The sequence below is a fragment of the Azolla caroliniana genome, unplaced genomic scaffold (genome assembly GCF_043228905.1).
Source record: "Azolla caroliniana isolate FFs.n. ecotype wild unplaced genomic scaffold, voAzoCaro1.0.p SCAF_21, whole genome shotgun sequence".
Taxonomy (NCBI): Eukaryota; Viridiplantae; Streptophyta; class Polypodiopsida; order Salviniales; family Salviniaceae; genus Azolla; species Azolla caroliniana.
The window spans coordinates 5741876-5755767 of NW_028230456.1; the positions used below are offsets into that span (position 1 = coordinate 5741876).

The 13892-nt window shown below is 40.6% G+C and overlaps 2 protein-coding genes across 2 annotated transcripts; both read right to left on the reverse strand.

The window, feature by feature from the left end:
• Positions 1-5534: 5534 nt before the first annotated feature.
• LOC147850495 (uncharacterized) lies at positions 5535-9870 on the reverse strand. The gene is made up of 4 exons (XM_087336171.1): positions 9462-9870; positions 7237-7445; positions 6518-6625; positions 5535-6374 (listed from the first exon to the last, which is right to left on the reverse strand). The coding sequence occupies exons 1-4, from the start codon at positions 9817-9819 to the stop codon at positions 5595-5597; spliced, it is 1455 nt and encodes a 484-aa protein (XP_087192297.1). The 5' UTR covers positions 9820-9870; the 3' UTR covers positions 5535-5594.
• Positions 9871-11840: 1970 nt separating this feature from the next.
• Positions 11841-13715, reverse strand: LOC147850496 (uncharacterized). The gene is made up of 3 exons (XM_087336169.1): positions 13473-13715; positions 12425-12503; positions 11841-12080 (listed from the first exon to the last, which is right to left on the reverse strand). The coding sequence occupies exons 1-3, from the start codon at positions 13625-13627 to the stop codon at positions 12012-12014; spliced, it is 303 nt and encodes a 100-aa protein (XP_087192295.1). The 5' UTR covers positions 13628-13715; the 3' UTR covers positions 11841-12011.
• Between the last annotated feature and the right edge of the window lie 177 nt (positions 13716-13892).

Below are 13892 nucleotides of genomic sequence, written 5' to 3' on the forward strand. Positions count from 1 at the left end.
GCGCACCAGGAACGGTTGCTCGTCACAACCGTAGATCTAGAGACGGCCCGGTCCAGAATCCGGAGCCTGGAACAAGACTTGGACAGGGCTCAAGTGGCTGTGACAACACAAGTCCAAGCACCGGTGACTCCGGGCAATGTACAGAATAAAGTGTCAAATCAACCTGTACATAGCAATCAGACCCCGGCAACGGAAACCGTTCCGGAGAGAAATGCGGCACAAGCCCAAGAGCTTGCGGATTTAAAGGATGAGCTAGCTGCCCAGGAAGCGCTGAGGAGCCGCGAAAGAGAATTGAAGACGGCAGCGGAGGCAGAACTCAAAAAGACTGCTGAGAATCTACGCCGGGCCGAGGAGAGCTTACGGAAAGGCCACCAAGCATACGACCGGCTCAAGGAGGAAAAGGAGAAAATGCTGCAAGAGAAGGACAAGCTCCGGAGGAACGCCGAAACAGAAGTAGAGCGCCTGAAAGAGGAACTCCGGCAGGTAAAGGACCGGGAGGACCGGAACCATCGCCAAATCAACGGCAAGCTCAAACAAAAAACGGAGGAATTTGAGCAATTGCACCGGGAGTATAAACGGTTGCAAACGGAGCACAAGGAACGGACGGATGAGCTCCGGCAAGCCGTTGATCGGACCGCAACCGCATTCGCCAAGGAACAAGCGGAAAACAGAAGACGGTTGGAAGAGGCGGAGAAGGTTCGGACAGAGCTCCTCAGGCAACAGCAGGCGGAAAAAGAAAGAGCGGCGGAGGTACTGCAGAGGCTGCAAACGACATATCAAGGGCAGCTGACGCGCTACAGAGAGCAGGCGGAGGATACGGCAAATCTCATCAAGCAGTTGAAGGAGGAGCGACAAGTGGTGGAAAGCAGAGCTCAAATGGGAGCAAGTCGCATCCAAGATATAATGCGGGCCTGGTTGAACCAGACCAAGAGCTTGATTGACAACGGCTCCGTCAAATGGTGGACCAAGTGGGCCACGAACGCGGCGGAACTCCAATTGCTCCGGGTTGACGTAGAGAACCGGCGGAAGGAGGGAGATGATTGCTATATGCTGACTTCCGAAGACTTCACCGGCATAAGAGATGAGCTTGCCGAAGACTTTCAAGCCTTGGCAGAGGACCAACTAGAGCAAGTCCGGCAACTTGTAGCTCAGCTGGACGACGACAGGCTGGAGGCGCAGATCCAGTTTGAAAGCTACGAGAGGTCCCGGATCCGGGGAGAGAAAGAACGAGAACCAGTTACGGTCAACCTCAGTGATGAGGAACCGCTACTCGAAGGAGACCGGACTGGAAGCAGTCAAACTGAGATGCCGGAGTCAGAAAGACAAACGGAGCAGCCGGAGTCAGCGAAACAAACGGAGCAGCAGCAGCAAGGAGAGCAGCCGGAGCAGCCTCAGTTCCAACCGCAACCACAGCAGCAGCAGCAAGCACAGCCGCAACAACCACAACAAGAAGAACAAGTGGAAATTCTTGAGCAAAGTATTTTGGACAATTTGGGTGAACAATGAAGGGGCCGAGAAGGGTTCGACGTACAAGGTACTGTCCCACGGGCGTGCCATGTGTTACCGGCCGGCAAGGAGTCCAAAATACGGAGTGAAGGAATTAATTATATATGGTTGTAAATGAGGATAGTGTGGACGGACGGACTGGAAACGGTATGCCGTTCCAGATCCGGACGGATCCCGAATAGGTGCGAGGGGCACCGTTTTGTACTACGGGCCGGAAACCTATTTAAAGGCCCGGACCCCATTGTAATAGCAGCGGATAATTAATAGAGATTATGATGTTTATACTTCTGTCTTGATTTCCGTTCTGTAATCACTGTTATATCTTACGCGTGTAATTAACCAAAGCAATCTAATCGTGTAACCTACGTAAGTCGGTGTAATCGTTGAATCTTGATCCTATGCCGTAATCACCCTTTGGTGAAGTGTCTCCGTGACACCTTGTGTTAGGCCTTGTCCGGCTAAGCGAATAACAGTTCCGGATTGCTCTCTTCTCTTTCAGCAACTCCGTTAGTTCATATGTGTGGTTCTCATGCAGGGAATCCATCTCATCCTGAATGGCACTTAACCACTTGCGGTTGTGGGTGTCTCTCTTTGCTTCTTTGAAGCTTTTCGGCTCCCCCTCATCGATTAGCAACACATGCTCTGCATCTAGAAATCTCCGAAGGGCTCTTCTCTCTCGGAGAGGATATCTCCATCCCTAGTTTCTGACTGTCGGTTCCTCCGTTTGTTCCTCATCTTAATCTTATTCGGGATCTTGTCTAGTTTCGATGTCTTCTTCTTCGGTCGGTTCGGTTCTTTGTCCATATCCGGCCGGTTCGTCGAGTGTCATCCGGTTACCGGTTAGCGTCCGGTTTTCAACCGGGTAAGTCCTTGTGTCCTCAAGCCGGTTTTCAATGAATGATCCGGAGTTCATCACCTTCTCCGACTCCCAGTCGCCAATGGTCATGTCTTCCATGAAGACTATGTCCCGACTGTAGAACACCTTCTTGTCGACCAGATCCCACACCCGATAACCGAACTCATCATCACCGTATCCAAGGAATATGCATGGCCTGGACTTCGGATCCAGCTTTGCTCTCTTGTCCTTTGCAACTTGCACATATGCAAGACACCCAAACACCTTCAGATGCCGATAAGATACATCTTTACCGGTCCATACTTTCTGAGGTGAGTCTCCTTCCAAGGGTGTCGAGGGTGATCTATTTATCACATAGGTCGTCGTCGTCAACGCCTTAGCCCAAAATGTCTTGAGTATCTTTGCATGTGCTAGCATGCTCCGTTATCTGCTCGAACCGCCTTCAGCTTCTGGCCGATTTCTCTTTCCACTCTCGCGTGGACCTCCTTGAAGACGGATATCACTTGATCCTTCGTCTTCAATGGTGAGACCCACAACTTCCGACTTTGGTCATCTATGAACGTCACAAAGTACTACGATCCGGCATGTGACTTCTTGTCCACTTGACACACATCGGTATGCACCAGCTCTAGTGGTGCATTCTGTCTAATCGGTGGTCTTGATCAAAAGGAGGTTCATTTTTGCTTGCCGGCCAAGCAATTGGTGCACTTCTCAAGTTACACATCCTTCACCGGAATGAGGTTGTCTTCGGCAAGCCTCTTCATCCCCTTCTCACTCATGTGACGCAGTTTTTTGTGCCACATCTCACCGGTAGTGTCAGATGCTACGTTCACTTCTTCCCGGCATATCCGGGCATTCATCAAGTACAATGTGTTGATCTTCCAGGCTCGAGCCACTATCAAGCTTCCCTTGCTGAATTTCATAACATCGTTCCGGATGCTACACGTGTAGCCTTCATCATCTAGTCAACCGACTGATATCAGGTTCAATAGAACCTCTGGAACGTGTCGGACATCCTTCAGCAGCAATTTGCATCCGGTTGATGTCGTCAACAACACATCTCCTATGCCGATAATTCGGCATGTGCCTTCATTCCCCATCCGGACACAACCACGATCACCGGTTGTGTAGGATGAGAAGCATTTCCGATCCGGTGTCAGGTGGAACGACACTCCAGAATCGACAACCCATGTTGTCTCGTCGCCGACAAGGTTTAACTCATTCTCTTTGGTAATGAGCATCAATTCTTCTTCACTTGTCGCGATCGCCGACGTTCTTTTTTGATCCAGCCTCTCTAGTCCGAACTCTTCTTCGAACCGGTAGTGTTGGTTTCCTTCTCCTTCCGGAAATGTCGGCTGTTCTTCTGGAGGTGTCCCGGCTTCCCACAATAGAAGCACGTGGGCCTTCCCCTTGACTTCGACCTCGTCCCCGATTTGTCCCGGTTTTGGGGACTCCAATACCGGCCTCTTCCCCGGTTGTGGTCATCTTCTGTGACCAAGGCCTTCGGATCGGTTGCGGACTCCCAATCCTTCCGGTGAGCTTCTTCATCTAGCAACCTTGATTTTACCCTTGCTAGGGACAACTGTTTTCCTTTTGGCCCGGCGTTGCCCAACGTGACAACTAACGTCTCCCAGTGATCCGATAGGGAACCGAGTAGGAGCAATGCTAGTACCTCATCGGCGAGAGGTACTTCCAACGAGGTTGCTTGATGTATCAGCCCTTGGAAGGCATTCATGTGCTCCGCCATACTAGAGTCATCCTGGTACCGAAGCCTCACTAGCTTCCGAAATACTAAAACCCGCTTAACGACATTCTTGTTTTGGAACATGATGTCGATCTTCTCCCAGAGTTCATGAGCCTTGCTCTTGCTCTCTTCATTAAAGTTGTTGTACAGCTCATGTCGATGAAGCACCAGATGTATGTCGTCGTCTTCATGTGCATCACCTCCCACACTGTGGCGTTGATCTTATCTAGTCTCTTGGCCCCGAACTAAACTGGCAACCAAAGATCTTTGACCACCAACATATCCCTCATCTTCAACTTCCACACCGAGTAGTTGGAGCCGGTGAGCTTGAACATGCCACAGAACAATTCTTCCATTTCTCGTCTTATTCACTCTGATACCACTTGTCAAGGATTGGCACAAAATATTGCTCGGCCACAACCAAGTCTTGAATCACATCTATGAGAATAAAACACAGAAATGGGAAATGGAGAGTACAAAAAGGAAATACACATGATGTTTACGTGGAAAACCCAAATATGAAAAAAAACCACGAGAGCCCACAGACTCCAACAATCACTATGGGAGAAAGCTACAATCAGAGCCTCAAAGGCAACGACCTCGAGCTTTGTATCTTCACCAACTAGCGGTTACAGCAGAGTATCTCTCTATATCTCACACTCTCTCTTTGTCACTCTCTGTACAACAATTACAATAGTATGACAACTACAACCTTACAAAGTGATTGCCTTAAGTCATATTTATACTTATATGAACTTAGGGCTATTTATAAATATAGCCTCAATAGGGTTACTCAAAACATATCTACAAATATGTCTTCTCTTTTAGTTTTCACCGACTCTCTTCCAATTCTCACCAGGTCTCCTCTAATTTCTGGATCTCTTCCGATTCTTACCGGGTCCTCTTTATTCATCGCCGGATCCCATCCAGAGAGACCAATTTCCCAACAAAGTTTCACTTATAAAATTGAAAATTCTATCACCAAGTTGATGGGTGCACATACCTTGTTAAGTATAGAAAATTTGAGTTGCTAACAACTTTAGCACCAAAAAGGTCTAGATTACAATAACAATACGCATTTCACTCATTTAGCAATGCCTACAATGTGTCATTAATTTGAAATCTTACAAATCTCTTCACTATGAAGGTTGGAAATTTCTTAGGACCCTAGGAATTATAGCAAATACAACTTGAAACATGTTGTTTAAGTTGAGAACTTCAGAAATCTCTCAACCCATAAGGTGCAAGAATTATTAGGATGCTGCAAGAAATAGAGCACTAGGACAAGAAGTACTCGGTAATACACTGGTTCCATGTTAGTCAACATTTTTGTGGTCTTTAGAAGAAATATTACTACAGCACCCAACAATTGAAATCTCATCAAATACACTGGTGTAATGAGGAAGCAACTAATTATTTGCATCATGATTTGATAGCATAGCCTCAAACAGAATTGGATGGTTATACATTTGATCTTTTAATCACTCCTTAGTCATTTATCAACGATCCTCCGCCTTTCCTCTTTCGGAGCATAGCCCAAGCATGTTTGGATCGCAAACATGCAATCTTCCTAAGACTAATCCTTGATCTCAATTTTCTTCTATTATCACCATCTCGTTTTTTGTTACTATCCCCATCAACAATGTGGAGATGACCTGAAGCCTTTCCTTTATCCATTTGAACAATAGAATGAAGAGTCGAGCTCATTGTTTCAATGTTTCCGGATGCTAGATTCCCATTATGATGGAAAGTCTCGTGTTTGTTGTTTACCTCGAGATCTCTTTGGGAGCATATGCTTTGTACTTTGGCATGATATAAACTTTGGGGATTGATATCCACATAAGAAAGATGTGTATTTCCCTTTATGGAGATAGGATTCACAAATTCTATAAAGTCTCTAAGCTCTAAGAAACAGCTATGAAGTGAATATGAGACAAAAAATATTTTTTTCTTCACAAATGGTTTCTGTAGCATACTTCCATCCATCCTAGAAAATTGATTAGTGGAAAGCTTGGTTTTCTCCAAAACACAATATTCATATAAATCTCCATCTAGACATGTGTTTGACGTAGAAGTATTGCGTAGACTCCAGAGACCGCTAGGAACTATAGCTATTGTAGGCTTTGTTTCATTCAGCATTCGAAGTGTTTCCAATGAAATACTATATCGAGGAACTGCACAAATCCTGGTAATTGTTGTATCAGTCGTGAAAAAATCTGAAATTCCAAGCATTCTCATTGTTTGCAAACGTTCAGGCCAAACCCAAATCTGTAATTTCACGAAGAAAAGAATGTGTGAATCCAACAATTAAAACTCATAGTATCCAAGAGTGGAAACTTTGAAATTTTGAATTCATTGGTGGTTCAGAGAATATGAATGTTAGCAAGAATCTTAAATTCAAGTATATGAACCTTGGTTTGCAAAGCATTTGATATTGAAATCAGAAGCTCCTCCTTCCCCAACATATCTACTCCAAGGAGTACATCATGATCTTTATGACTGACAATTATATCAAGCACCTGAATCCTTTCATTCAATATATGAGAGAGATTAATGCTTCAGATAAGTTTGCTGAAAAGAAAATCTCTCACTATGCAACCCTCTTCATTCAATACACCATGAAACATAAACAAGCTTTTAAGATATCAATCCTGATTTAGGGTCCTTTTCTTGTCCCCAAAAATTAGCATCATTATTCTCCTTATGCACATTGAAAACTTGGTCATTTTATTTTTTCTTCCTGAGAGACGAATAGCACTATCATTCTACTCGTTCACATTGAGCATTATAATCAGTTTCTTACCCTCCTTTCCAGCAACCATAAATTGATTCAAAGGTTTACATATATTGCATGATGCATATAGCAATTAATTTCGAATTTAAATTTATCAAATTTTTCTGATTTCCTCATTCAGTGTATGCCTTCTTTTCATAGAGGCAAGCTGTTTCTCATATTATGAGATGCTTAAGAAATAACTTTTAAGGTTTGAAGGCAAATATATGGAACTTCGGAATCCAGATACTATGTTAAAGAGTGAGACCAATATAAGATGCATTTCATACTTTCTCCATGGTACATACTTCAACGCATTCACTATAATGCATGAACAAGGCAGAATTTGGAAGAAACCTGTTGAGCAGCAACATGGCGAGGAGGAAAAGAGATTCGTGCATTGCAAAAAGTGTTGTCCAAGCAAAGGAGATCCACACGGGAACTAGAAATAGCATTAGCAATGCCATGTTTCATTATCTCGACTTTTGGGCTGCCAGATTCCCATCGAAAATCTCCAGTGTGGAAAATGCAACCAAAAGGACCACGGAAAATAAACATAACAGAACCTGATAAGGAAATATTCCAAAGACCAAGTCACGGATTTGAAATCATCACGATGTGAGGAGCCTATTTGAAACCACTTAAATGGCAAAGACAAATACTGTTAAGAAAAATGGGAACTGTTTCAAAGAACATATCGATTATTTGAAATCACCACCATGAAAGGCAGATGAAATCCAAATATGAGAGACAAAAGCAGATATGTTGAAGAACGATTCATAAAAAAAAAGGAAAGTGTTTAACGAACACAATAACAATTTGTAATCATCATTATCATAAGAGCTACTAGAAAACCAAAGTTAAGTTCAGATTGCATGAAATAGCAGACATATTGAAGGAGAAAGAACCACGTTGCAAAAAGAAAGGAAATAACAGAAGCACAATGTAAATTACCATGATTAAATGTACCAAAATGCTGACATTTCAACCAAATGACAGAAATGAGACACCCTGAAGAAGAATGAAAGAAGAAACACCAAATTTCATAAAGGAAAAAGGAACATTATAGAGGAAAGCCAGTGTACCAAATCGAGATTGCAATGAAACAGTGGACATATTAAAAGAGAACAAACAATGTTGCCAAAAAAAACATCAAGGATTTGAAATCACCATGATGAAATGTACCAAAAAGCCAACATTTCAAGCAAATAACAGAGTTAAGGGCACACATTGAAGAAGTGTGAATAAAGAAACACCATTTCAGAACGAAAAATGAAACATTGTAGAAAAAAGTTAATGTACCAAATCCAGATTGCAATGAAACAGCAGACATATTGAAGGACGAAGAACAATGCTATGAAAAGAAAAATAAAATAAAAATATCATGGACTTGAAATTACCATGATGAAACTTCCCAAAAAGCTGACATGTCAACCAAATCACAGAGAAAAGGACCACACAATGAAGACAAACGAACAAAGAAACACCTCAATTCCGGAAAGAAAAAAGAGCATTACAGATGAAAGCCAGTTAACCAAATATAGATTGCAATGAACCAGTTGAAGGAGAAAGAATAATATTGCCAAAAGGAAAAGCACAAAAACGACATGAATTTGAAGTTACCATGATGAAACGTACCAAAAGGCCAACATTTCAACCAAATGACAGAGAAAAGGACACGCATGGAAGAAAAATGAACAAAGAAACACCTAAATTTAGAAATTAAAAATGAGCATTCTAGAGGAAAGTCATGTATCATGTCAAACTCCAATATAAATGACAGAGGAAATCAGACATTGAAGAACTTTTAAGACAAAACTATGTTTCAGAAAGATAGCAAGTGATGGACCCGTGAAGGATTTGAAATCATCATAATGAAAGGAACCAAAAAGGAAAATTGCAACCAGATCATAGAGAAAATTACAGACATTGGAGAACTTTTGATTCAAAAGCCTAAATTACAGAAGGAACATGGAACAGTATCCTGAGAGAGAGAGAGAGACAAACAAGATAGCAGTTTGATGCCAGATGCAGATGACAGATAAAAGTGGGCATATTAAAGAATGACAGAGAGAAACCTTAATTGTAGAAAGAAAAAGAATGGTAGACACATTAACGATTGAAATTATCATAAAAAAACATGTCAGAAAGCCAGAATTGCAACCAAATAGCAAAAAAAAGCAGGTATGATTTGAAGAATTAATGAGAAAAAATTTATTTATGTTAAATATCTCAAAGAACATATGAATCGCAACCAAACAGCAGTGAATAGCAGACATAGTAAAGAACGATTGAAGGAGAAAACTAGTTTTTTAGAAAAAGAGGAGCATGTAAAATTCAGGCACTCGAAATGAAACCTACTCAGGAATTCAAACTTCAACCAGATATATAGCAAAATAAACAGCTCTCGAACAAAGAAATATTACTGAAGAAATGCAGTATAACAGTACAAAATGACAGAGAAAAGAAGATTTAAAGGGCAAGAAAGACAGAGAGAGGGAAGCAGAAATGACAGATAGAAACAAACAGTTATATTGAAGCTGGATGGAAAAAAGTTAAAAATAGAAGAAGACAAAGCATACCAGGACAATGATCGGCATCAATGGCAGTAACTTCAAGGAGATGATCATGATTCGGGATGGAGATGAGCGAGGGGATCCCAAGAGGTAAACTGTGAATGAGGGATCGATCGAAAGCAGGGAATTTGAGAAGGATCAAATCAGAAGTGATAGAAGAACAGTAGATCGGTCCTTTCTGCCAGCTTTCAGAGAGACCTTTCGTATGATCGGAGTGAAGGTGAGTGAGGAAGAAGAGCTTGTAGTTATTCTTGTTGCAAGACCATCTGTCCACACAGAAAAGAAGGTCATCTTCTCGAACTTCTCTTGATGCCCTTCCATCTCTACCTGCCTTCCCTTCTCTTCCTGAGTCTGCAGCTTCCATGGGAGGGGTGGGGGCTTCGGATTAGGGTTCGTGCATCGCCTCTGCTGATTATCCTTTTCTCTCTCTGTTCGTATTTTGAATTTGAAAAAGAAAACGACATATATGTATCTGTGTTCCTGAGTATGCCCCTGGCCGTTTCCAAAATTACAGATGATACCCCTACAGCCAAAGGCTTTTAGCACTTTCTCTTCTTTGGTCTTATACATAGTACATACATACATCATATGTATATGTATGCTGATCACGTGGTTATCTTTTCATATGATGCCGGTGGTATCACTCAAGCCGTTAAACCTTCTTTAAACGGTTTGATAGTTTGGCGCTTCGGCTCGACTACGTTAAGGCCTGAGATTCCTTGATTGGTTTGAGTTCGGTCTTATACATAGTACATACATATATCATATGTATATCATATATATATATGTATGCAGATCACGTGGTTATCTTTTCATATGATGTCGATGGTATCACTCAAGCCGTTAAACCTTCTTTAAACGGTTTGATAGTTTCGCGCTTCGGCTCGACTACGTTAAGGCCTGAGATTCCTTGATTGGTTTGAGTTCGGTTTGGGATGGCTCAAGCCGAACTGAACTCTTTGGGTTAAATTGGTTCCCAAACCGGTTAAAGCTTTAATCAGTTTCGCTAAACTAGTTTAGGAGCTACTTCAGTTCAAGTTTGAAAACTCCCAAAACTATTAAGGCTTAATCAGTTTGGTTTGGACAAGGCCAAATCGAATAAGACAAAACCAAACCATTGATGATTCCTATAAAGTAGGCACTAACTATACATGTGGATAAAACAAAAATGATAGTAGTGCAAACCCTCCAGCCTCACTAATGCCCTATGCTTGCCTATCAGGAAAGAACATGTACAATTTGTACAAAGCTTTGAGTATGTATCTAGTATCAATATAGCTACCACAAATAAATGGTAGCGTATGCTTTGAGTCTAAAGTCTAGACTTCAAGCTGCTTGGGAAAGTCATTATATGCTGGAAAACTAATGCAACGACGCTGATACTTATGGATGGGAAGTGAAACTAATGTTAGTAAATGCCATGGTACCACAAGTTTTGCTTAATGGAGAAGAAATGTGGCGAGGCACTATCTTTCTTAATGCGTGGGATTACATTGAGAAGATTCAAAAGATGTTTTTAAGAAGACTATTTGGAGTTAAATCCACCACCTCCTACCAAGTTATGCTCTTAGAAACATGTGTTGGACCTATAGAGATATTGGCGCTACAAAAAGTATATCAATACATTACAGAAGTCACAAATATGTTGAATCATACTTTACCACACGTTGCTTGCAATGTTAGATGTAAACTACAAAAGAATCACAAAGAGTAGTTGACATTAAGAAAATGGTTCAAAATATAGGATGTGGAATATCTCGTAGAGGTTTCAAGTGATGCTATGGAAAATTAATGAAACCAATAAGGAATAACTGAAAAGCTCCTAAAAGGATAAAACTAGAATATGGGATAGCACAACATTATCATATCCACATTCTTCATTCAAAAACAATCCAGAGAATTTATTTGAAGCCATCAGCTAACCACATAATATATAGCACCTGCTCCTTTATCTAACAGGCTCAGTGGCAAGAATGACTTTCCAATCAAACACATTCATAAGCCTGATTATATTAGTTTTCTATGTACCCAAACACAAAATTAGTTGGAGCTTCCTAGAGACTAGCATGCCATTTACAGTAATCACCAAGTTTATATACATAAACTCCAAAAACTCTCATTGACAGGAAAATTAGTTTTCTATTACAAGTACCATATGTCAGCTTAGCTTTATTTTTCCAATTAATCCAGACCCAATTCAGTAATGGTGCCTGAAACCAACACCACATACACTTAAATTTTCAATTGGAGATTGAAGGTAATATTAACAAATTTCCACATATATCACCTAATTTCATTGCTGGAAAAGATTAAGCACCTTCCTCAATGATCATGACCAAAAATATCAAGAATCTTCACTCATATTCAGCACTCAAGGGAATACTCTTCAGCTAATCATGTCACTTTCAGGTGGACAAAAGAAGCATATAGACCATGAAATCCAAAGTCAATTTTGTTTACAAGACTAAATGACTCAAAGACAATGATAAAGGCAATAACTAAGAGATTAAAATTCTATTATTAACCACGTTCAAAGCAGGTAAAAAAATGCAATGGTCAAGGAAAATAGTCCGCCCAATTCTGGTAGTATGCATCCCTTTCATTCCGGTGCATGAATTTATTCCACTGCAAATCAATAAACAAACCAATAAAATGAATTATTAGAAACAATATTGAGAATACTATCGATAAACAAGTCAATCAAACAAAACTCAATGATAATTTCAAGGCTACCATCCATAAACAAACCAATATGATCGAAAGTTAATAACAATTTCCAGATTACTACCTGAAGAAACAAACTGATACAATAAAAAAAGTTACCCAACCGATGGTGATTCACTTAACTTTCCTTTCCTCTCAAAGTTAATATAATGGTTCTTTTTCTTTTTCTCATTCATTAAGTTCTTATGAATTTTGAAACCAGCATATAAAGAAAAGAAGAAGAGCAGGATGAAGTATTTACTTACCAGAGGTACATATCTCTGCTTTTTCTTCAAAGCTTGCTTAAATCTGTGGTTCTCACACATCATGGCAAGGTCATGCCAACTACAAAAATAAAAACAATAATAAATAAAGGGAAGTATCTGCAAAAATGACTAAGAAACCTAGATGAGCTACATATTTATTGTTAAAACCCCACGTGTTCAAATAAACTTGCATAAATTTCTGTAGGAAAAAACCCTTAGGAATCTAAAATAACACCACAATATTCACGAAACATAAGCTTATAAAACGAATCGTGTGCAAGTTTCTATAGGAATAAAGGTACACAAAATAAGAGTATTTACAAAAAATAACTTAGATTTGACATAAGCCCTGCAGAAATTTTAATAAAAAAATGAAGGATCAAAACCCTTGGGAATCTAAGGCAGCACCAAAATATTGATGAAATAAAACTTTCAAAAGCAAAACCTTTGCAATTATTTACAAGAACAAAGCAATAAAATGTATATTATTGACAAAAGAAAAACTTAGACTTGACATACATCATACAGAATGACCAATGAAAATCAGTAGCAAAACCCAGAAAATAAGGGGAAAACAAAACTCGCAATTGTGCTCTACAGAAGCAAAAAAATGCACAAAAATTCCGTCAGAATAAGAATACAGTAAGAGAACTAAGAATATTAACAACCTGCACATAAGGCAACACCACGTTTCATAGACTACTAGTATCTATACAACTCAATCTATTTTACTAATAACGAAATCTATATTATATACTTCAGAGAGAAAAATAGCCATAGCAGAAAATGATGCAACGGAAAATGAAAAATATACTTAAGAGGATATTTTCACAACTCTTCAGACAAATAAAAGGGACAGAGATATGAATGAAAGAAAGAAAGAAACGGAATTAAACAGAAGAAGACGAAACAAGGAGAAAATGCAAGAACCAGAAAAAATGGAGAGAAAGAAAGGCAAGGAACACAAAACAAACGGGAGAACGGAGAAGATGAACAAACAAAATAGAAGAAGATATCCGACTCTTCAGATTGCTTCTTCCTGACATACTTGTAGTGATTGTTGCATTGCTGCCAGTAGTAAGGGCAGACGAGAGAGTATGCAGAAGCAGTGACACATCCCCAGAAGATGTTGGTGAAGCCATCCTTCCCTGAGTGAGGGATGCCAGGGTCTCCTCCATACGCAGGTCCAAACATCTTCTCCATAGCCACAGGCCGACCTCTTCCTCTTCCTCTTCCTCTCCTTCTCTGTCTTCTTCTTCTTCTTCTTCTCGCCTTTCCTTCTTTATCTGCAACCGGAGTTCGCAGAGAAAATAAACTCGAGGTCTACCGGTTAAGGAAGCTCAAGCCTAAACCGAACTGAACCGAACCTTCAAACCGTTTTCAAAAAGCTTTAACGGTTCGGTGTAGGCTTGAGTTGAGCCATTGCCGATTCCTACTCGAGGAGTAAAAAGGTTGAGTTTCGGATAAT